At 36.8% G+C, this 26,636-nt stretch overlaps 1 protein-coding gene across 1 annotated transcript; it reads left to right on the top strand.

The window, feature by feature from the left end:
- Positions 1–1,929: 1,929 nt before the first annotated feature.
- LOC149788050 (kelch-like protein 24) lies at positions 1,930–19,517 on the top strand. The gene is made up of 2 exons (XM_089974331.1): positions 1,930–1,984; positions 9,412–19,517. Exon 2 carries the CDS (start codon positions 9,412–9,414, stop codon positions 11,179–11,181), a length of 1,770 nt encoding a protein of 589 aa, XP_089830457.1. The 5' UTR covers positions 1,930–1,984; the 3' UTR covers positions 11,182–19,517.
- The last annotated feature ends 7,119 nt before the right edge of the window (positions 19,518–26,636 follow it).

The following is a 26,636-nucleotide window of genomic DNA, read 5'->3' on the forward strand; positions in this document are numbered from 1 at the left end:
AGACACACTCGTATGACGACCTAGTAATTAATTGTCATCTATCTACACAGTCATTCCGGATTCCTATGAAAGAAATCAAGGTATATCTGATTCATTATAGAGAAATATAAATATACACCAGACAGAACGGAAAGTGCTATCCGTGGATCTTATAGGAGAATGCTAATATTTAATACAGATAATACTACCATACAGGTTAAAGCATTTTTAATTCGTACTCTGCGAAGACTCGAACTATCCGTTCTGTCTGGTGTATATTTACACCAACAAATGTTATATTTCCAGATTAACGCAAGGTGCTGTATTTCCCCAGGAGGTATTCGTCGTAAAACAGCGCTGGCTCGTTGATTTAGGCATAGAACGATTCGGGAAGGTTAATTTCCTCCCTATGATCAGCCCCCATCAGATCCCGTGGCATTCCATGGGCAAGGCACTTTATTTGCCTCAGAACAATATGTCACGATATTCAATTTCTTCCATAATTAGGGCGAAAACATAGCATCTGCTATCGTTATGGATCCATGGCATATTTTTGTAATCAAAGAAATAAAGCGGGAAAGGGGCAGACTTAAAACTATATATTGAAAAGGTTCTAAACTAACACAACGTGAATTTCAAACAAGTTACATAAATTATCGTTTCTATTTTACCTTACTGGAACGTATATACAAAATGACAATACATATTTGCTATAAAAAAAATCCCGGGTATAGATTTGAAATTAGACTAGAACAATATTTCCAAAGCACATTTAATAAAATACAAATTTAAATCGCTATACATTATTCTTAAATAATTCAGTTTTACAAAATTCATACGCATACATATAAAATAAAACATCACACTAACATGCCAGATGGATTCTGGTAACCACGACTGCAAAACTCTTTCAATAATCAAGCCTTTAGTTATAAAAGCCGGGGTTTTTATAAGGGGGATGCTACTCAGTCCATGTACTTTATATGCACAAGTGCAAAGTATGAGACCGCTCCGGTGGCCTAGTGGTTAGAGTGTCCGCCTCGGATGCGGAAGGTCGTGGGTTCGATCCCCGGTCGAGTCATACCAAAGTCTTACAAAAATGGTACTAACAGCTGCCTCGCTTGGGCTCAGCATTAAGAGGTTAGTGTTAGGACTGGTCGGCCTGGTGTCAGGATAATGTAACTGGGTGGGACATCATGCTACATGTCTGCGGCATGATGTCCCACTGCAGACATCGTAGCGACATGACTGAAATTTTTTTAAAGCTACGTTAAAAATCCAAATTATACACATGCATACATAATGCAAAATATGAGCAACCCGTGCATATGGTCCTTGTCTATTTATATACCTTACGTATCTTAAAAAAGAATCAAACTATATATATATATATATATATATATATATATATATATATATATATATATATATATATATATATATATATATATATATTAGTAACAATGATAATTATTTTTACTAAGAAATATTATTTGTGACATGTATAATCTTCAAATTGTTATGTTATGTAACGCCAACAACAACGCGTGTATCGATGCATTATATGTATTACGATGGATACATATTTCTAAACCAAATCGCGGATACTTTAACTTTTTTGTTAAATTAATCTGACTTTATACTGAGCGATATCTTCACAGATTCAAATTTCTCACTCCAAAAGGATGGAAGAGGTAGAAGTGGTTCATGGTTGAATAATCATTATCGGGTGGCCTACATTTGCACGGAGAGAACCTTGATCGCCTACTTGGAAATAATCGCAATTTTCACTTTTGTAAAGCTTTTGTAAATTATCATAAGCAGCAACAATCAAAAATAGATTAATGGTAATAAACAAACCAAGCATTCCTCGTGGATGAGAAGTTTTCTGGAACGGAAGCAAATTGCATATTAACTATTTGATAAAGATAAAGAGTGAATTCCCTTTGACTTCCGGTCAATTAGGTCGGGCATTAACTCTCAAGACTTGAATGACAGGACAAAAGTATTTACTATTTTCACATAAATTTCAGAAATCCTATGTCCATCATGTTTCATATCCACGTAATCAAGTACATTGGTTATGATATGAAATTACTAAACTAAGCTTTAAATTAAGATCAAGCCATAACGGGACTTGAAAATGGCAACACGTAACCAAAGGGACGATTATACTTTTACTGTATAGTATGAAATGGGAACGGCGTTCGCTTACTTTTTTGGCGCGTTCCCGACTTATTTTTGGAGGGGGGTGCTGCCCTCGCTATTGTTTCCAGCCGCCCCCTCCGCATCTTAGTAACATGCATTCCATCACTTCTTGACTGTGTTTTGTTCCTTTTTAAGTCTTAATAGTCTTTTAGTACAGGTCAGGAAGGTATTCAGCACCGACTATTTCAATAAAAATAGGTGTCATTTTTAAGAATTTGATTTTACATACCTTAAAGTGGCAGGTATTCACTTCATTTGGATTTGTATACATCAATATTCTTTTGGAAGGTCATTATTTAGACGTCCTGAGAAGTCCATACAGCAAAATGTTACAGTTTGTAGAAATTTTTGGACAAAATGAACCTAAAAGTGTGATCCAGTATAATCCGGATTGAATATCGCATGCTGTGATGTCACAATGAAAGCTTCACATATTGATAAACAAATTCGTACTACCCTTGATTGTGACAATTCCACTCGACGTGCTCTTATTTTGACCCAAGTTTAGTACATGGCCACAATTGTAAAAGTTCATAGTGATAGATAATTTTTGTTTGGATGTTTCTTGGTGACAGTTAAGGTACAGAGCATTCAATAATCAAGATTGAATAGACTTTGGTTAAAGAAAATTAGTGTTAAATTTTAAAAGAACAATTTATATTTAATTTAAAATGAGTAAATGCGCATACCTGTCCCATGTGACTTGTATTTTAGACCTCCACGTTTGTGTGTACCCCCCTACCTATTTCAATAAAGGAAAACTTTAATGTGATAAAAAAATGCACAGAACTTAGTTCATTCATTGTTTTATAATTTCTAACCTGACCGACCAAAGTGGCCCTAACACTGGCATCCTCTGCGCCTTTCATGCTAAACAGATTTTCCATACTAACACAGTGCCATATTGCATACACTATGGGCGAGTCTAATTTCCTCAGAGTGATGTAGTTTATCCAATTTGGTAACTGCCGGATAATTCCATAAATTATCATAAGGTTGAGAATTTAGAGTTAAATCCCTTTCCACACATGAATATATGAATTACACAGCTTGTTAAATCTACATGAATGGAAAATTTATAGTTGTCATTCTTTTCCTTTGCTTGATTCAACATTATAAATATCATAAGCAGACGACAGTATTTTCCATCTATGTAGATACATTTGTAGTCATACATCCACCCCTTCATTGAAAATGGACTTGTCCAGGAACAAGAAATGTCTGGAGAGCAGGGTAAACTTTTACAATGAAAAATTCATTTTGGTATGAAATGTGCAGACGACAACGGTGTTAGACTCCCCCTGGTCATAATCAGGTTTGAAATTATAAATCAATGAATGAACTGGTTAAATTCTGTGTCTTTTATTTCATTTGTTCTTTTCATTTTCTAAATCAATAGTGGGATACAAATAGACAGGGAGACTATAGCACTACTTAGCTTCATGTTGCAAAAATGAACTAGGGCAACCACAACCCTACACTACAGCGTAAGATGTCTTCCGTGATATTTGTTTTTTTGGGTCACCATCTTACTGCCTAAATATCGGCGCTGTTTAGTAATTTCCGAGATGGATTTACATGTGAATATATTCATGAGTATCTTACATACTTGACAGCCCATATCAAGGCGTTTTCTACAGATTAGTCATATTGCTCTAGTCTGGCTTTACTTACTCTGGATCAATTTATCCAATAAATTTGAATTCTCACACTAGCAAATGGATGTTTTCAAGTTCCGTTACATACATTTCATTTAGCTGGAATGTGATGGAAGTGGTAATGCCAAAATTGGATTCAGTTGAAGTGTGTTGCTTTAATGAAATGAATATAAATATACTAATATTGAAGAAAGTGTTTAGATAGCATCATTTCATTCATAATAAAATCCTTTTAACCAATTTAACACTGTCATCATCTGCATGTTTTGAACCAAGCAGGAGCTTTACTAACACCATGAGTCTTTTATATTGACAACAGAGGCAGCTTGATGTCTTCAGTAAGGTCAGAATATTTCTTGAAGTTTTCCATAATTTTGGGAGTTATACCCCTTTGAACACGTGTATGTAAGAGTTACACCATTTTATTTTGTGCAGTGTTATTTAGACAGTGTCTAATATTTGATGCAGATGACTGGTCTTCCTGAATATTCTTTAAGAGACCAGAAAAGCACAGTGATCAATCTGTTTTTATTTACTTCTGTTTGGTTTGAAACATGAATAAAATGACAGTGTTAGGGGTATACCTGGTGACAGTCAGTTTAGCAGTTATAATTGGTGAATTAATAAATTTTGTGCATTATTTATATCCTTGAGGCTTTTCATTCTTAAAATCATTAAAGGGGTCCAAACAAAAAGGAGTGAAAGTGAATACTGTAAGTAACTCACTACACATGTGAAACATGTTGATCACCTCAGCTATGGATGGCTATGTGGGGAAGAAATTCATATGTATGATTATTGTGATTACTGAGTGAAATATTGCTTAGTAGCTAGCTACATGCATGAAATACATGTTGATCACTTCAGAAATGTGCATGGAAATTTACTTTATGAAAGTATAACAAATGGGGCAAAATATACATAATTTTAAGAGGATCTATAAGCAGTTCATATTACCAAGACTGAAGGACTTGACATCTTAAGGAATAAGTAAAATGTGCACCTATTTTTTCATGTTACCACATTTTGCCACAAGTTAATAAAAAATAACAAAGCAGAATTTTTCCTGAAAGCTTGCAGCATTCAGTCATTTCAGATTTAATCAATGTACAATATTCATGAAGAGTAGCTCCATCAAATGACCAGATATGGAAAAATATATTTCAACCAACTTCCTGCACATGCTACCTTTAGAAAATTCTTTGTAATTTTGTCAAGGCATGAAATTGTTGTATGATTTCTTAAAATCATAATAAATAAATTCTGTACAAAAGAAAATAATTAGGAAATAAATGTATTAAATGAATGTTCCAATTTTGTTGAAAAAGCCTGAACTACACATAATGAATTCCTTTTCTGTACAAAAGGGGCAAAAGAACCTGAAATGTTTTAAAACATTAGCAAGGCCCTTTTCACTAATTCCACTTTAATGATTTTGAAGCACTTCTCAGCTTACTTGTTAGGGGCCCAGAGTGGTCTAAAGCACTCTCTGTTACAGATCACTGCCATCTCACCTTTGTCTGGGTGGGTTCGAGTCTAGGATTCGGCCAATGTGGGTATGTGAGAAAGCTTGCCAGTAGCTTCTCGTGGGTCGGTGGTTCTTCCTGGGGTTTTCCCTGGTTCTTCCTCCACCATTAATACTGGCCGCCATGCATAGCGTATCGTGTGCTGAAAAATGGCGTTAAACCCCACAACAACAACAACAACATCAGCTTACTTGTTATCTGCATGTTAAAGTAATCTCAAAAACAGTTCCTACTGCAAGATTGTTGCATACAACAAAATAAATCAAAATCATTGGTGGCTGCATGCAGTAAAATCAATATACTGTTCAACATTTATTGCATTTAAGGTGAATTAAGTCTAAACTACAGGTATGTATTTTTATTTCTCCTCAAAAATATATTCCCCTCCTCAAATATCCCCATTCTTTTTGTTGCTGATAAATGTTTTCTCCAACCTCATTTGATCTGTTTATGCCAATATTTCACTGGATGGATGTAAATGGAAAATTTTAGTGAGCATGAAATTTTTGAAGAAGGACAGGTTCTAGTTACTATTTTTAGCAGATACTGTATACTTAAAAAAAAAAATGATACCTAATGTATAAAATCAAATATTTCATTAGTTATTAATGTTTATTTGGGTTTCCATCACTTCAGTTTGGTCCATTTCAGTAATTCATCATTCCTTTATCATTGTTAATTCGTTCATTTTCAATATTTTTATGATAGATCTAGTCTCACTAAAGAGGAATCTGGGGCATTTTCATGACATTTTCAGTTCAGTAGCGAGGAAGAGTTTTTTACTCTGGTCATGTTTTGAAACATGTGCTATGAAACCTTCTCAAGTTTGAAGCCACATGCTATGAAAATAAAGATTCATAACTATACATTCTCAGACTTATATGAGTATGGAGAAGCTGAACCGGGCAAAATATTACATGACAAGGTTGATTATCCCCAAAGAATTACACCTACACATCTCTACATCACATGTGAAAGTCCATAAAACTTGTGAATTTCAATGTCATTTAGAACCTTTCTTAAGCAAGATCAGATATATTTCATACCTAAAAAGTGACGGTTGTATCCCTAATTTTACGTTAATGAAAAAATAAATCGTTCAGGAACAGATTTCCTGCAAAACAGTCACTATGAAAATTTTGGTAAACACATTAAAATAGAGCTGGCAGGTAATGAGTAGCCACTTGTGCACATTCTGAACAAATGTCGTTAGTACAAATGCATTTATGAATCATCCCCTTGTGCATCCAACATGAAGTCATGGATTCCTAACACAACTGTTAATAGGAGAATCATGGAAATAGAATGTGCATGTCTGTCTCTTCCATCAAAAATGTGCCTCATGGCCAATTATGTCAGACAGTCTAGTGATATGTAAAGGTACAATTTGCACTAGATATGATCAAGATTACTTAGATGCTTGATATACAAGTCAAGTATAATGTCAAGCATCTAGTTACTAAACATTTAAAAAGGTACAAATGTGGGCAAAATCACAATATAGTTTTAAGGAGAAAGTTGAAGTTGTTTTTATTGGTGGGGGTATTCGTACATTTCAAAAAATGCTTTTCTTTTAAAGGAAGATATTTTTAAAGAAATTAATAAATAATAGATAACAGGAAAAATGAATGAATAATACAATTAGATGCAAGCAGTATTTCAAAAGTCTTTCAAAACGTGTTTCAGAAAAGGGATTTCTTGTGGAGATTCACTTTGGAAAAGATGGGACTTAGCCTTTTCTTCAGGGAATAGGGAACATTCTAAAGAAAACAAAACTTTAATAAAGGATAGATACCAGTGGAAAAATTTATAATTAATATATATAGAGACAGAAACTCAACAATCTCTCATAAGTGTTTGGAAAAAAAGATTTTTGTCTTGGGTTTCTTTACCAGTTTTAAGAAACAGAGTATTTTTTTGAGTAAGGTTAGTGTAAATGAAAACTATTCATTGAAAAGTAGATAAATAATTTTGGCTATTCTCTGTTACATATATATATATATATATATATATATATATATATATATATATATATATAATGAAAAGTGAAGCTTGGATTCTTTTTGGGATTGAATATGGAACAAAATGTGTCTGGCCTTTTTTGGTGTTGGTGATTCTTTCTGAGAGAAAAAACAATATAAAAAAATAAGGAAGAAACATTTGTAATTATTGTGTACATATATTTAGAGAAAGATGATGAAAGGTTCAAAATTTGCCCTTTTTGCTAAAAATATTTAGAGGGAAATAAGTATATATGCACTTGCTTTTTGTGGAAGAGCTTTCCAAAAACAAATTGATTATACAGTAAAAATAAAACTAATGGATAAAAAATTTCCTGGAACCAATTGCTAAAAATTGCTATTTGTCCAAATAATTCTAGGTTTATTTCAGTGTGAGAAAGTTATTTCTTAAAGATTTCTTATATTTTGACAGTATGTGCCCAAGTTTTGCAAATACCCAGTAGCTAAAATTGGAATACAAATTATGATTTCAAAGCTTGAAATTGACCATTTTGCTAGTTATAATTCTGATATCACACTGAATAAAAAATGAACTTGAAGTTTCTTGCTTGCAGTATTTCGTATTCAGATTTCAATTTACTGAAATCGTGCTAGTAGACACTTAAAATAGCCTGATCTTTGAAAACCGATAGTTTCATGACTTTTTAAATGTATAACCTATGATACGCTGTTCATTCCAGTTTTGGGTTTTACTGGTCAGAGATAAGAAGAGCTTATAGGAGCTACTCTTCATAAACTATTTGGAAGATTTCCATGAAACTTTAAACATACAGTCATCCCAAGGTCAAACAAGTGCTCAGTGAAAATGGTGCTGATTTGACATCCATTAAAAAAATCTTGCTATTGATACTCCTGAGTGGATAGTCCTGTCAAGATGGGATTTTCAATAATAGAGAACTTGAGATGTCGGATTGGTCCAGAATAAAAACAGTTATTTCTACTCCTCATAAATTGAAAGGGATATTGACATGGAATTTACATCAAAAAGACTAAATTACAATGGTGCCAATCAGGCCCCCAATATGGCCAACTTGCAGCCATGGTACCCATTTTTAATTTTTTTATATTGGTTTGTTACTAGATGAATAGGCATCAACATGGGATTTTCAACAGCAGACTTTTTATGATATTTAGTTGGCCCTAAATGAAAATGTTGCTGGTCTGATGACATCCAGTATGGCCACTATGGCAATTATCTTGAAAATCTTGTTACCACTACTCATTTAAAATGGATGGTCACAAGAAGGACCACTGTATTAATGTGCCAAATGTCAGTATGTTTAATTTACTGTATGTACTCGTGTACAAGTCATATTTAGCTTTAAGCAACATACACCCTGATCTGCCATTGCATGATGCACTGGCAGATTTTGCTGATTTTTTATTATGCTTATGGCAGATTGGGGTCTGTATTGCATATTTTATTGATTTCTCCTGACAAACTGCATAGACTCAGATGGACTGGTGCATGATGCTATGGCAGATTGGGGTCTGTGCAGTTTGTAGTTGGATCTGACCTGTATGTGAGTATATACAGTATGTGTAAATTTTTAATTATTGTATTGTCTGTAATTTTTTATACACTTAACATTTTTTATTATTGAAGCCATGGTGGCTAAATGGTTAGCATACTGGGCACTTGATAAAATATGTGTGGGTTTGAATCCTATTGTTGGATCATTTCTGGTTAGCTACCATGGTGTGTCTTTGGTCAAGGCACTTTGCTCTGATTGTCTTGAATCTAAATAACATACTTAAGTTGCTGTGCCATGAAACATTAAATCAAACTCATTTTTATTTATTTTCAAGTGCATACAAATAGTAGAATGTAATCTTCATGTGGCTTGAAAATTCATGTTCAGATTTTTATGCAGAGTTTTCAGTATGGAGAAATTAGTCTAAAAATGAAATAATTTTTGTAATGATTGTGTATGATAAATTGCAGTACACAAATATTAACTATGATATATACAAAGATATATAATAATAGTTTTCTCTTAATATTTTTTCTTATCCTAGATGATGCCTACTTTTCTTGGACAATCAGCCTCTTCAGACGATGTATCATCAGAGACCAGTACATCTTACAGAAGCGGAGAACACTCGGGCTATCTCATTCAGAACATGGACAAGTTTCGAGAGGATAAAGGTTTCACAGACATTACCATAGATGTGGAGGGTCGCCAGTTTGCCTGCCACAAGGTAATCTTGGCAGCAGGTTCTCCTTACTTCCGTTCCATGTTTTCGTCTGGCATGGAAGAATGCAGGAAGGAAGTTATAGAACTGAAGCATTTAGACAGTGAGGTTTTCGAGCAAGTGCTTAGATTTATTTATACCGGCCATGTCAATATCAACCAGAGGCTTGTAGAAGATGTCTTCACTCAAGCCCATATTCTGCAGATCTCAACATTGGTTGATCTGTGTGTGGAGTTCTTCAAAGCAAATATGAATGATAATAATTGCTTGGCGGCCCTCACATTAGCTGACATTCACGCACATCAGCCACTTTATGAGTTTGCTAAAGAACTAACTTGTCAGTATTTTCACCTTCTGGCAAAGGAAGAAGATATCTACAAACTCTCTCCAGAATGCATTATTGACCTTTTGAAAGATCGCAGGCTGAATTGCCCCATTGAGGAGGTAGTTTTCGAGACAGCCTTGAAATGGCTTGAGACTGACTTACACAAACGGAAGGTCTACCGATACAAGCTGTTGGAGACCATAAAGTTTCCCTTTCTTTCTAAAGTCTGCCTTCTAGATGTTGTGGCTAATTGCACTCATGTCATGAATGATGAGAGGGGAAAAGAACTTTTCGAAGATGCCATGGTATATCACACCATTCCAGCTCGGAGACCTATGTTACCCTCATATCAAATTACCCCGCGCTTGTCCTTCCCAGTTTTAGAAATTGCAGTGCTGCTTGGGGGAAGGCTTTCAGATGGCCTTAGCAATGATGTGGAATGCTATACCTCTGAGTCAAAAGAGCCCTTTTCACTGAGACAGTTGCCATTCAAGAAGAGAAATGAATTTGCAGTGTGTGTGGTGGGAAACAATATCTTCGTGTCAGGGGGGCTGAGAAGTGCGGAATTCTGGAAGTATGATTCCTCATTTGACATGTGGATGAAAGGAGCAAATTTGCTAAATGCACGACGAAGGCATGGAATGGCAGCAGTTGACGATCATATCTATGTCCTCGGAGGTTTTGATGAGGATAATGTTCTGTCCACTGTGGAATCATGGCAGTTTGAATCAAACAAGTGGGAGGATTCAGGAGTCTTGGCCCAGCCAGTAGAGAACATGGGGTTTGTTTCCTTTGGAAAAAAGATCTATCTGTTTGGGGGGAAAAACCACAATGAGGTTGTCACAAACTGTGTTCAGTGTTACGACACAACAACAAGACAGTGTTGCTGTATCCTTACTAGTGAGCTGCCAGCAAATGACATGTGCCTCACCGCTGTCGTTCTTAACAGTCAGATTTATGTTGTTGGGCTCGAGGGTGTGTTTCGATTTTCACCTCAAACCGAGACATGGGAAATCTTGCCAGAACAAGAGGACTGTCGTGATTTTGTCAGTCTGGCTGTACTGGATGAAAAGATTTATGCATTTGGTGGACGGCGGAGGGGTGCAAAGGACTACCTGTACACTGATATAATTGAGTGCTTTGATCCAAAATTAAACCGCTGGAGCCGAGCTGGAAACATGCCTGTGGCCATGTATTCATATGGATGCACACGAATTATAATGAATAAGAAAGAGAGAATTGAACAAAATAATCTTTTTGGAGACTAGACAGTGGAAACAATAACATTGATTTTTAAAAGCTTTTGTAAATATAGAGAATTATTGGATTGTAGGTAATTGTTTTGTATTAAACTGGATGAAGAGCTACTTTCTGAGAATTTTTGACTAAAATTCTAATGGACTTGTACATGATTCAGTACAGATTTTTGTATTTGTGCCATAGAGTAGTACATGTACAGTTAGGTGAATATTTCCTTTCTGTCAAAAGTAACAAAATTGTTTAATGTAGAAAACATTTGTGTAAAGAATTGAAATGTACATTTTTCATTTTAGACATCTTTGCTAGCCAAGGTTTTGATATGATAACCCTATCTACACCATGGTGTATTGAGCAGGTATTTCTTTGCTTCAGTCAAGCCACCACATCCAATCAGAATTAAGTTGTTCAGATTTGAACACTGTTCCTACACGATTGTTGAAACAAAGGAATACACAACTTGAATGGACTAATAAATAAGATTTTTCCAGTGACTGTTCATGTTGGCACAAATACCGTTCACTCAGATATGCTTGGTACATAGTCATACTTTCAATGTTACACTTACAAAGTATTCTTTTATGGTCAATTGCCCCCCCCCCCCCCCCCCCATTTCTGGCCGATGTACAATGCACCATGCTAATGGATAATTAGCATTACATACTAAGGGAGGCAACTCATGTAATCCTATAGATGTCACTAGGTCAAAGCACCAGCATATCTGTTTGATCCGCCAAGGTCTAGATAGGGTTATCACATCAGAACCTTGGCTAGCAAGGCTAAATTTCAGATACATTACCCATAATACATTTGGAGTATGACCACTACATTGGAAATCTTGTGCTCAGGTGGTAGTCAGACAAGTGTTCTCTCCAGAAAGGGATTGGCACTAAATCAGTTAATATTTTCACACGAACTAGATAGCATTTGAAAACTTCCCAAAACCATTTTCTACTAGTGCTTTTAATGTATGGAGTGATTCTAAGGAGTTTAATCACACAGGAAGTATACATCAGTTCTAGTTCTGTTTATTTCTTGCTGTTTTCAATCCAAAATGACGAATAAATACTTTTTGGGCTAACTTTATCTTGCAAGATACATGTTGGCACCATGTTTGTATGACCTACCTTTTACAGTAAAGAGTATGTCAATTCAATCCCAGTATTCAACCTAGTATACAAATTTTTAAAAGTATTTGTCTGTTGTTACATGTTATAAGATCATTCATGTAATTTTATTAGATATTTTTTAATCGTTAATGTCTGCTTCCAGTAAGTTCACTGACATCACCTGTATATGCTTTAGTTTTGCTTTATTTAATTACAGGTTTTAACACGGTGGGCAGGACCGCTTCAGTGGTCTACTGGTTAGAGCATCTGCCTTGGATGCAGGAGGTCGTAGGTTCAATCCCTGGCCGAGTCATACCAAAGTCTTACAAAACTGGTGCTGACAGCTGCCTCGCTTACTGATCAGCGTTAAGAGGTTAGTGTTAGGAATGGTGTCAGGATAATGTGACCGGGTGGGACACCATGCTACATGTCTGCAGCATGATGACCCAGCGCTAGACATCTTTGTAAACTGCCACATTGCAGACATCATAGCGATATGACGGACAAATTAATAAAGCTACGTTAAAAATCCAAGTCACACACACACACAGTGGGCAGGACTAAATGCATGGGGTATACAAAAGTTTAAGGTGCCAGAAGATAACCATGCTACTTGTCAGATTTGTATGGGGTGAAATTTGAGCTATACCTGGAATATTTGCACATGATCAATGGAAAATGTATGGGTGACCAGCTTGGAAAGACAAAACACCCAGACAAATCAGAGAGCAAGAAAATGTGCAATCAGGGATTTAGTTGCCATTAGTATTGCCACCAATGCTGTCTTGATGAGCAACTTTACTGACTGAATTCTTAAAGGTGGAAAGTTCATAGGTCCTGGGAAAGCTTAAGTGAGTAACATCGTGATGGGCATGATGTACCCTCACCTCCACAATTAAAACATATTTTCTTGGCTATACATATCAGGCTAGTTCCAGTTTGGTATGAGCCCAACTGGACTAGCAGTGAGATTAGAAGTTGATCAGCCATGGTCATTACTGGCTCAGCCTTGACAGATGCCTGAAACGACTGGGTACAGTAAATTAGTAATTAACATAATTTACCTCATCAGTTCTTTATTCAAACACAATGGCATGGAAAAGTGAATGGCTTTTACCTGTCAGGACTTGAGTTTACCATCAGAGTTAGATCAGCCACGGTCAATACCAACTCGTTCCCAAAGGAACTAGATATAGTTATAAAATATCCTATCATTCCCCATCTCAGCATCAGACAATTAGCATCAGCATCTTTATTCCTCAGCATCTTTAATCCAACAGCCATTTTCCAGTACTGTCCTCCTTGGGCCATTGTAAATTCCATCACTGGTTTTAGTTTGTCATGACCTGTCATCAGCTACAGTGGCAACACATTCTTGGATGCCCAATGCTGTGCACAGAACAGAGGCCAATCATTATAAGGAACACTGGAAAGCTCTATTACCAGCACAAACCCTGTTATATCCCTGCACAACAGTGCAGTCCCAGATGCTCAGTATCAGTTAAACACCATAACTGAATTAAGCACAGAATACCGCTGACAGCTCCTTTACCAGTTTCATCTCTGTCACATCCTGCACTGGCTATGGTGCTGACAAAGGCCCAGATGCCTAGCATCATTCCCAAATGATTTGCAAATTACACACAAAATACAGGACAGTCCCAACTCCATCATATCACAGCACCGTCTACAGAGATGATACACAGCTTCCTAGTATCATTTTCATGCCATTGACAATTCACTTAGTGAACAGCTGGAGATTACAGTATCCATATCTTGGGTGTACACCATGTTTCATTGACCACACATCTCAGCTTACTTCACTAGCCTAATCACAGGAGGCCTTCATGCCAACAGGTCTTCTGTATATGAAGATTTTGGCTCGTGTATATCAAGTTTTGACCATCTCCTCTAACGCTATTACTGGCAATGTGCCGAGTTTCCACATCAGTTGACTTGTTGGCCAAGAAAGACCAGCCAATATTCTAACAGCTGCCACCGTCTGATTGGGAAGCATTTTTATTGCACTGTTTATAGAGACAGCTTATATCCCAAGAATCACATCTAATTTAACAAGACATTTTGTAGGAGCCCTTCAAGCAGATTTCCCAACTGTCAACAGAGACTTTGAAGGGAAGTGGAAAGTTTTGTTCAAGTGATGGGAGCTGAATCATGTCAGTCTGTTAAAGCCTCAGCACTGCACATGACTTGCTTCCTTCTTTGACTGTTTGAAATGTAAAGTTACTCCCTAAATGATAAAAGAGAAGAAGGTAACTTTTGTCATGATAAAAGGAAGGTAGCTCCCATCATGATAAAAGAGAGATGGTAGCTTCCATGATTATGAAAAAAGGCTGTTGTTCCACAATTTCTAACACATTTCATCATCATGGAATGGAAGAATTTGCCACAACAAAAATCTCAGTCTGTCTAACAAGTTTTTTTATTTCTCTCAGCTGATGGCTTTGACCCTGTGTCCAAATTGGAATTTGCCATGGGTTCTGACATGGTTGAATAAAGCTTCTTTTGAACTTTTGTCTGGAACTGCTGCCTAGCTGTTTTTAGCTACAGTATTAGAATCATTTAAATACATGCCTTATTGGTCAGTCTGAACTATTTCAGTTCTATCATGATGGTTCAGTTTCACTCATGATGGCTCCTGCTTTCATTGCTAAGAATAGGGTCCCATCCATGGATAATCAGTCCATTGTTGTTAAACCTCTTCCTTTGTTAGACCCTTTGCCACAGGGGTATCAACAAAACCCCATTTGTGCTTATCAAGTAGTCCCTGTAGCAAACCAAGCTCATGAAGAGAGGGAGTCCTCACATATTTCTGCTGCGTATAGAACTACATTGAGACCAAACAAATTTCTTTCTCATACACTGTCATAGCTTTCAAATGTAATTGTTCCCTAGCTGATATCATCCAAACCAGGGGCTGGAGGTCAGAGATGACTTTCTCCATCTTTTATCTTAGACATCTTTCATATCAAAAGGCTCAGTTTTGATGTAGTGGGACTTCAGCAGCAACACAACAGGCTACCTTACTGGATCCTTTAAAAGCTGCATATTGACTTGGCCTATCTACTTCCACTTGATTTGTGTGAGGGAACTTTATTCCATACAAGCCACTTGCAGGGAAATCTTTGGCTTCTATACCCAGTATATCTCACTAGGAGAGCAGAAATTAGACCTCCTCAAGGGAAAGAGCTATAGTATTTCACTTGCACTAGGAGAGCAGAAATTAGACCTCCTCAGGGGAAAGAGGAATGTACCACTATCTCATGCCTCTTCTCCTAATGTAACATGATTGCATGATGTATCTAAAGAAGAAACCAATTTTTGGAATGAAATGTGTTTCATTTATATCATTTATCCTGTTATAATAAGACCATACCCTCCCAGCCTGCCTACAATTATATTTTTAGTCTGCCAAAATGTGCATATCTCCTCGAGTGTAACTTTTGTTTGGACAGAATATAGTACCAGTCCCCTATCTTAGAGGATATCATTCTTGTAAGACTCACACCTAGATGGGCAGACTAATTTTACCACTTGTAGTGCTAAAAATCATCATCATAGGGTTGGATTTGTTAGATAGTCATACACATAATATACTGGTATTATAACCTAGTAAGCATCATCAAAGGAACATATTTTGCCCCAGGAATTGGTTTTTTAAAAATACTCATTTTGAACAGATTCTTTTCTGCTGAAGTATTTCTTAAATTGATAATTTCTTCTGTCAAATGAAATGAAAGAACAGTACAATAAAAACTTTAAAATGAGAGCAATTGAGAAACATGTAGGCGTTGCATTGTTTGCTTACTAAGCTTTGTATACTTGTTACCATAATTGTTCTTATGAAGTTTACATTTTTCTTGTTGAGAAACATTCCCATTATTTCACACATGATTTATACATACATGGTGGAAGTTTCATAACTATTGGATGAAAAATGTTAGGTTATACAGATTTGACATTTTAACTACCTTGGTAACCCACCCAAGCAACCCTAAATCTACCAGTCCAAATGCAGTTGAATAGTACATATATTTCACACCTGGCTGGTAATTGGAATGGTTGTGGTTCATTTGAATTTTATATTGTACGAGCTTCTTATAAATATATGATAGATGTTACATTGTGACTGAGCTGTTGAACTAAATGGCAAATGTGGCTGAGTTGTTACATTAAATGATACTAATTCTGTTAACTGTACATTGGGTTGAGTTACATGTACTGTCTCAAAACTGTTATTTATCTTTAGAGATTTGTTTGCAGATAAGTTTATTTTCTTATTTATCTGTTTTCTTATAAAATATTTAATTTTTTTATACACAGAGCTTATTTGATGGTTTGTAACAAAGATAAACTTGTCATGTGCATTGGATGATATTTGCAGCACATTAAAATAATGTGTATATATGTATACCTAGCTGGTGATTGGCTGGTTCACTTGAATCTCATTTGAATCTCATATCAGTATGTGAGAGTTGATTCACAGATGCCAAATGTGGCAGAGGGGTCAAACTAAATGGAAAATGATATTTATTTTGGTTAACTGGACTAAGCAATCTTTGGGGTTCAGTTACATGTACAGACTCAGAAGTGTTATCTTTGGAGTTCTGTTTGTTTGTTTCTGTGGTTGTTAATTTCTCAGATTTTTTAATAAAATACTTTTATTGATTTTATAGAATGTACAAATTTTGTGCTTTGTGACAAATATAAATGAAACTCATCAACAAGATGATATTCATGGCACCTTAAAATCATGTGCATATTGTGATAAGAGCCTTACATGTATACTGTATCACTTGCCAGGTTTAGATAATTCTACCTGAGGGCTATCTGGCACATTGTTGGCATTTAAAATCACAGTATTTAGCCATGAAATCAAGGGTATCAGATCAAATCAAGGGAAACCAGGCAACCATGTTTTTGTTCTCCACACTTTTGTGCTTTCACACACTGATTGTAAAGAATATTTAATATTTATTGGCCACCCCACACATTTACAAAACAATACATCAACCATCAAACCTTATAGTGTATTTTGACAACAATGCCTATGCCCAAAAGAAGCTGTCCCAGATTATTTTAATCTTGTTTCAGGACTCACATAGGAACAAACTATTTTGGACATTATACTGGCTTCAAGTAATCAGCAAAGGGAAGTTGCATAAGAAGATCTGGTAGATTTTTTTATTTATTGGACATTGTCAAGCAATTAGCATTTATTGGGTGCTGTTAAGCACATGTAGGACCTAATGATTTTTTACCACATAGCATATCACATCACTTCTGTTATGATCCAACAGGATATAAACTTAAAAATCACATATGATATTTTAATCTGTAATTTAGTCACACAAATATTTAAAACAATTTTTCTTCAAAGAGTTTTTTTATTAACTATAAGTTAAACCTTTTTAAATTTAAAAAAAAATTATGTAACAAATGGGTAAATATAATAAATATATTGAAAGTGCTTGTGCACTTGAATATTGTATTCTCAACTATATTTGTATCACAAGCCTACACCATTGGGCTATTGGATAGGCTGTACTTTTTTGTATTACAAGCTTAGACCATTGTGCCCTTGGATAAGCTGTTCTTCTTTGTATCACAAGCTTTTACCATTGTGCTGTTGGATAGACAGCACCTATTTGTATCACAAGCTTGCACGTTTGTGCTTTTGGGTAGGCTGTATCTATTTGTATCACAAGCTTACACCATTGAGCTATTGGGTAGGCTGTACTTATTTATATCACTAGCATACACCATTGTGCTGTTGGGTAGGCTGTACTTATTTGTATCACAAGCTTACACCATTGTGCTGTTGGATAGGCTGTACTTATTTGCATCACAAGTTTATACCATTGTTCTGTTGGAGATCAGCCTATCCATTAGTACAAACACTTTAGCATGTAAGTTTTAAGTGCACCTGGACAGGCTTACACTAAACTCCTTTCACACAGATGTTTGTGGCATTTTAATTTACAACAAAGAAAAATGAATGCAGGTATTTTCTGTTTTAGGCAAAATATTATGATATTTTTTAGTTTCAAGTTTCAAAGTTTTTAAATTTAGCATCAAGCAGCTAACTCATGTTTTTTGAGCATGTTTGAAACCAACAAGCCATTGATTATGCTGCATGATAAACTCTTAACTCCTGTGGCCTTCATTTCTGATTGAAAATAATGATGAAATTTGTCCAATATCATATTGAACCTGCTTAAAACTGTACCATATATACTTCGTTTTAAGTCCAGTCCACCTGCAAATGGCAAGACCAAGATCTGCCATTGCATAATGTGCTAGAATATCTAGGTCTATGCAGTTTGCTAGGAGTAATCAGTAGAACAAACAATATTGACCCTGGTCTGCTGGTGCATTATGCAATGGCATATAACGGTGTGTGTTGTTTGCCAGGGACTCAACTTGTACATGAGTTTATACAGCATGTTTAGGTCAAAATATAAGCTTAGAAGAGAATGTGATCTCTGATATGTGCACTTTTTAAGAATTTTTAACCCCGACCCCCTCAAACATACACCCATCCAGCACCACCACCAGCAGTCTGCTCTTGTGGTAGCATCCAGGATCTTAAACTTTTGTGGTCATCTACTTACCTTAGTGAAACATATATGCCAATAGCAGCAACCCCTTTCCTTCATTGTAGGTAGAGTTTGGGTTGCAGTTTAACTAATGGAATGAATGGGCACTGGTTGGATGGAAGGACATTACTGATCACAAAACATCCACAAAGATGGATATGAACAATTAAGTAGGTGACTAAGTAATAACAGTGATACACTGGTATAATATTCTACATCAGGTAAATTAAAACTTTATCTCATATGTTTTAGGAACTTAATTTCCCACAGATTGTGGACATAATTTGGTCTGATTGGTGACACAGTAGAAGCATTGTGAAACTGCTGTATATGCTTGCTTACAAGTTAGATCCAACTTCACAGACACTAGTCAGTAGAACAGTCAACATAGACCCTGATCTGCCTGCATATAAAGTGACAGTAGATTACAGTCTGTGTTATTTGCAGTTGATTCCAGCTGAAATTGCATTTTCATTCCCATGTGTATAAAAGAAAACATAATTGTAGTAATCGTTGATTACCAAATACATGTACTGCATTGAATACTACATGGCACATATTAATATGGTTGTACGTTATTCGTCTTTTATCATTTTAACAGATTAAACTGGCTGTTTATTATTAGTGTCGAGTTTCTTTTTTTAAACTTGAATTCTCTTTGTAAATTACTAGTATGCATTAATCAGCAATATACATTAAAAATGCTAATTTGTTTTCATCTTAATATGATATGTACTAATCAAGCCAAATGCCTGGAATGTTTGTTTCTCCACCATTTACATAGCAAACTTTGTTTAAATTTTTGAAAATTTTGAGGAATATTGGTCTTTAAAACCAAGTTTATTATGAGGTTTGACTGAATATTTCTCCATCAAAACGTTAATTATGGTACTTACATTTATTATAAGATTTCCCTAGCATTGATTTTTTTCCTGCTGTAACTTTTTGCAAGTGATGGGTTTATCAGTAATTAAAACCAATATTGTTATGGGTTTTAATATCAAGATAACGTAAGTCAAGTTCGCTTGACAATCATTCCTTCCGAAATTGACTAAGCTGTGGTCCTGTTTGACCTTGACGTTCGCCCTTTTTATCTTCAACTAATGCAGCAGCAGGGAAGATTAACAGACCATTGTTCCCAGACCAAATAAACGCTCCTACGAGAACTTTCTCCGTGGAAGCCTCAGAAATCAAAAATAAAGCCTTCCACGAGGATTAATTTTCGTTCATTTCAGACTCGGTGCATCAGGTGTGTATGCCGAGTGTGTTATAAAAATATGCCACCCTGGACAAAAATAAAAATTTCCTCATCAAGGGAAGGTTAACAGACCATTGTTCCCAGACCAAATTAACCTTCCTACGAGAACTTTCTCCGTAGAAGCCTCAGAAAGCAAAAATAAAGCCTTCCACGAGAGCTAATTTTCATGCATTTCAGACTCGGTGCATCAGGTGAGTATGCCAAGTGTGTCATAAAACATAATACCTGAGGCAAAAATAAACGAGGCTGGGATATTTTTTTGTGTTATTGTTTTTTGTTGTCACTTTGGGGCTGCTTTTTCATGAATAAATTTGATCAAGACCGATATGATACCTACCACGTGGATCATGCAGATTTATCGTGATGAAACCATGCGGCGTCATCTGAGCGCGACTGAATAGATTTTTAAATTTGTTTATATCCATGTCACCGTTGCACCAGGTCTGATAGATATTTCTCAGCGTGTGCGTGTCCACGCCGTTGAATACTGATAAAATATTACAATTATCCCTGATCACCTTCGGAATCTGCGTGTATCTCTGTGTCACGTAAATAACATCGGTATTCTTGTGTCTGCCACGCGAGAATATTCTAGCCGGGTTAGTTTGCTTGTCCAGCATAACATCGTCGTAAACAACAAGATTATTGGTATCACCGTCCAAATTCTCCACGGATGGAGCTTCGTTGATATCTGTGATGAATTCTATCGTGCCTTCATCAGTATTGTCACTAAATTCCTTTAGTACTTGATAACAACGCTGATCATCGACGGATGGTGCAACCAAATACAACTTGTCCCATTTTAGCCATCTCATGATCAGATTCAGCAATAATTGTGTCTTACCCGATCCTGACGGGCCGATGATTATCATTCTGATCGAATTTGGTAATGCCACATGATGTTTTACTTGCTCGCGTTGTTTCGTGGCTGAAAAATCAATTACATTCATGTTACTAAAATACATGGATCTATATTGTGTTAAGTGTCGCACGCACACAGCTACGATAAATCCAACCGAAATCGTTACACGCAACAACAGAAACGCAATTGCAGGAGAATGCGAAGTTTGCAAGACACGTAAATTTAGATTTGTAAAAAAAAAAACTAGAACCGGAGGAGACATCGCAGCCTCCTTGAAAAATCTACCTGGATTACCCTGGGCAAAATATCCCGGAGAAAAGCATCTACCAGGATATAATTACTGCGGACCCGGAACGAGACTCGATATCAGACTCGACAAGAATAAACGACCAAAGCAAGGTGAAAATCCGATAAACGCCATCGATGGAGTTTGTTATGACCATGACCTCGCGTATTACAGCGGAGATATACAACAAAGGCATCTTGCTGATATCAAGCTAATTCACGCATTAAACGCGATTCCCAATAAAAATTTCAAAGAGAAATTAGCATCCTGGTTGATCAAAGGCGCAATGAAAGGTAAATTAGTATTCGGCGCTGGTAAATAATATGGAACAGATATATTATTCTCCGCGAGGATTCTGGCGAGGAAAATCAGCAATCGCCAAACTCGCCAAGGCCGCATCGGTAAAAAAATCCATCGCTGAATCGTGGTTATCAAAACAGGCAATTTGGCAGATATACCTCCCTCCACCTAAAAAAATACCATACGCGAGTTTTACCGTCAGCGTCCCCAATGAGGTCCATCAAGCGGATCTGATGTTTCTTCCTCACGATACCGTTGACGGAGTCACATACAAGTACGTTCTGACCATCGTTGATATCGCCAGCAGGTATAAGGAAGCAGAACAATTATCGAATAAAACATCAACGGAAATTGCTAAGGCATTTAACGAAATTTATTCCCGATCCCCATTAACATGGCCGAATCTTCTCCAGATTGATCCAGGTCGAGAATTCCTTGGCGCGGTTACCTCATTGATGAAAAAGAATAACGTTAAAATCCGTCGCGGTATTGTAGGTGTTCATCACAATCAAGCTATCGTCGAAAGATTCAACAAAACGCTCGCAGAACGATTATTTGGATACCAATACGCGCGTGAGTTTATTCAAGATAATCGATCTCACGATTGGGTATCGAGATTTCCTCATGTAATCAGCGCGCTAAATAACGAGACGACTCGAACAATATCAATGAAGCCTGCAATTGCAATTACAAAATCGAATATACCACTAAAGCGGGATTCCACAATTCAGCCTGTACTAGGTACTGTCACAGTCAGGTATTTGTACAAGGAAGGTGAGGCCGAGGGAGGAAGAAAAAGAGCAACCGACCCAACCTGGAGCGTCACAACACACAAAATATCCGCCGTAACAAGATCGTCAGGAAGACCGGCAATTTATATTCTAGATTCGTTAGCGCCACAACGCGGATTTACCAAGGAGGAATTACAAATAGTACCCGAAGATACTCAACTACCGCCAGCGTCACTAAGGTAGTTTACTCGAATTCGTCCCAACTGAGATAATTCTCTTACTCTCGACACGGCCAAATATACTAAATTTGACCAAGAGATTCTATCATCGACGATCCAAACTTGACTATCGACAGTTAATCCCTGCGATGAATGTATCATTGTTGCGTAACCTAATTTCCATGGTGATTTTTCTGCATTTAACGGGTCACTGACAAGATTAATATCAACGAAGATAATATCATTCAAGACCAAATTTTTTTCCTCTCCGCACGGCAGAGTAACGCTGATATTTTGTCGTCGAGTATTAGCGGGCCTATAGCATAACGGTACCTGCAATGTTGGAAATTTCTCACAATGCAACTTGAATAACATTTCCTGGATAATATCACGAATAATTTTCCTACTAGCGACGATCAAATGATCAGGACGCCACAAATTTAGAAAATCGCTCATTGGAGTCTCGTCGATTATTTTCCTCATGACGTCGCACTGAATCTTATTCGGTTGCAATCGAATCAATTTTTTTAATTCGGTCAGTAAATTATCTGTCGATCTATGATCAGCGTCAATTTCCTCGTAATAATCAACGAAGCTTCTAAGCCACTCGTGAGGCGATTCACCATCAATCGGATTAGGTTGGCCATGATCGCCGCACATTAACACGGCGGTATTTTTCTCTCCCAACCAAGCCAGGATCGATTTTAATATATCTAAATTCACCGTGCAAATCTCGTCGAATATTATAATCTTATTGATATATTTATCGCCCATGTGCACCGAGTCCCATGATCCGCCGCTGTACTTGAAATAGCTATGGTACGTGCAAGAATTAACGCCACGCTGCCTTATTTCTCGCGCTAATCTGTGTGTCGGAGTCAACACGATCATATCGGAATTTGCAAATAAATTTATTGCTCGTGTTGTTTTACCGCTACCGCCAGGTCCATTCAGGTAAACGAATTTACTGCGTGAAATTGGATCGAACGCAGATGCGGCTATCGATATTTCCAGAATCGATATTTCTTCAAATCTACCTCGGTGGAATTCATCGCAATCTTCAACGTCGGCGTCTTCACAATAATCTAGAATATCCTCGTTTTTTATTCTCCAAGTTCCCCATGAGCTACCATCGGTAATTAAATTTTCCAACTTATCCTGGTATTTTTTATCGATATAGAACGAATCCGTCGCGACTCTTACTGCGATATCGGAAAATTTATTTATCATCGAGAGCAAATTTATACTCACATAAGCGAGCATCGACGATCGCAAATGCGTATATTGTGCTGATTCTCCATCAAGATAACTAATCACGGTACCTAACTTTGCTCCATCAACGATAATATTTTCCCTGCTACAAAATATTCCTCGTGATACCGTATCGGCGATTATAAAATCCATCTCAGCGTCATTTATGAATAATCTAGCGTGCCTGTGCTTGTGATCAACGGATCCACCCTGAGTAAATTTACCGATTATCTTTCTTCCTATATCTTTCGCGTTATCGCAATCTGTTGGCAACCACACATCGGTCTGTTTTCTATACGATATAATCGCCTCACTCACCGTCAACGACATTAACATCGACGAATCCAGCATATATCTCAATAACACCGTAGGAACCCAACGACGCTGAGAGAAATGCCTGCCAAACCAAATATAGCAAATTTTATGCAAATTTTCAGCAAATTCGAACGACGTGACACGAGCGAATCCGGTCATGACAAAATTAGGTAACGGTCCGTTAATTGCCACTCTTGTCATTTCGCTGGTAGGATGGCCGAATTTAGCAAAATACTCGGCACAATCGCCATATCCGAGAAAACTTCCAGGATAACATGCGCTCATGTCAACGGAAATCATATCCTCGAATTCGTACCTGGTATTCCATAGTCCACCATGGGTGTATTCGATACAGCTACGTTGAATATCAGCAAGATATTCGTTTTTTGTAGGCCTCCACGAGTTTTTCTCTCTAGCGGCATGAGCAGCAACGGACGAAATTGTAAAGCAATTTGTCAGTAACTGGTCGGGATTTGACGAATATTTCACCGCGAGTTTTTTCATCGATTCATGTAATATTTCGTTCCTGTAAATACCGCCACATGGCAGAATAAATTGATCGTATATTTCCTCGCTCGAGAATAACCACATCGATATCGGATCCGATACACTTAATTTTTTGATAAATCTGAACATGTCATCGGAATTATTATTCTCCGTAGAATTCTCCGCAGAAAATTCCGTAGAACTTTCCACAGGATAAAATTTAACCACACGATCTCGTGGAAATATCATTACCGAATGCGACCATGCGTGGGAGTTATGATCGATAATCTCGATTGGCGCTCCTCGGGATCTATACGGCGACGAGTATAATATTTCCCCCGATAACGTTTTTACCGTAATTGGAAATTTTAGTTTTTTACTCAACACAGCTACGTCATCTACCGATGCACCATCAGCGACGGTCTTCGCCCACGCATTAATTTTATCCAACCTCAATTGAGTCAAACCAGATCCACGTCGAGCGTTTTTCATGTGTTCGATTACACGTTCAGCTACGCAGTTTATCACCGATGATTCTTTCATCGCAGGTAAGTTTTTTATATCCGGATTGTTATTTAGCCGATAAATTCCATAAACAACAGCACTAGCCGGATACGACCTAGCATAATAAGGACCATCGATTCCCAATAATAATCCTGGTTTAGAATTTTTATCGAGAATAACGTTTTTCTTGCCGCCACGCACTGGATCTCGTTTATCGCGAATAATCCAAGTATCGTCAGGCATTTGTGCGATAAATTTTATTCCAAAGATAAATCGCTCTTCGGGATGTTCGGTCTTTATGTGTTCGATTATTTTCTTAGCTCGCTCCAAGTTCATCGTAGCATCGATGGAATTTGTTTTCCAGGTCGACCAAGTGTGAACCGCTCCATCGTCGAAGAACTCTTTCTTAGCTCGGTCAACCTCAGGAATTATATATTCTGCTTCATCAAGATCAAATGCATCCATTGATTATATTTTAGACAAATATCTAAATTAATAATGCATTGCAAATGGCTATTAATCGGTTCAACAAATTTCTGTGATAAATCCTGCAGAGGCGATTATTGCGGCGCTCATATACATGCGATTCGGCGTGGTAGTAAAGGACCACAACGATGCCTAGTTTGTCAAGTTGGCACGCGAGGGAAAACTCGATTGTGTCTGGCGTGTGGAGGAAAGAATTATCGGGAATTGCGGCGATATTACGAAAAAAAATCATCGTCCGTTATAACATGCGAAGAAGATTATATTAATCGATTTCAAGCTAATAACGATTTAGACAAACGGAATATCTTATATGAATCCAAAATCAGCGATTCCAAAATCAATAATTTCGGAGAAAATGATATTCGAGTTTAAAACTCATCCCACGATTACCGGATACGAGTCGTCGTCCGATGGTACCGTCAGGCATATCAAAACGAAGAATCATGTCGGTGGAGTTGATAAATTTGGATATCTCAAATTTACCATCAACAAAAACAAGAAAAGAAGATCCGCAAATTATTTCAACCATAAGTTCGTATACGAATGTTTCCACGAGCCAATCAAAATCGGTCTTGTTATTGACCACATTGACGGAAATAAACTCAACAATAAATTGTCCAATCTTAGAGCGGTAACTCCAAGTGAAAACTCTAAATTTGGTAATACCGGCGGATACAGAATACCAAAGGCAGTCAAATCGATAAATCGAGAAACAAATGAGGAAATTATATTCACATCAATGAGTACCGCTGCAAGATATTTTAGTATTAATCGAGCCTCAGTAATGCGAGTAGCAGAAAAAATAATCAGCGGAACATTTTCTTACAAATTTGGCGAGTGGATCGAGTTTTACTATATTCCAATAATTTCCGATTAAAAATAAAGAATCTTCGATTCTTCAAGATTTTCTAAATTTTAATTAAATATTACAAAATTGTTATATGAACGAGGAAAATATAAATAACATCATCGAAGCCATCGAGGATTTGAAAAATAAAAATATAAATTTATCTTCGGATTTGGACGCAGATAAAATCCGGTCC

Source organism: Sinohyriopsis cumingii, chromosome 11 (assembly GCF_028554795.1).
Source record: "Sinohyriopsis cumingii isolate HCF-2022 chromosome 11, ASM2855479v2, whole genome shotgun sequence".
In the NCBI taxonomy this organism is placed as follows: Eukaryota; Metazoa; Mollusca; class Bivalvia; order Unionida; family Unionidae; genus Sinohyriopsis; species Sinohyriopsis cumingii.

What these genes read in the sequence shown, in the direction of transcription:
- LOC149788050 (XM_089974331.1), top strand. Translation starts at nt 9,412, where the DNA reads ATGATGCCTACTTTTCTTGGACAATCAGCCTCTTCAGACGATGTATCA.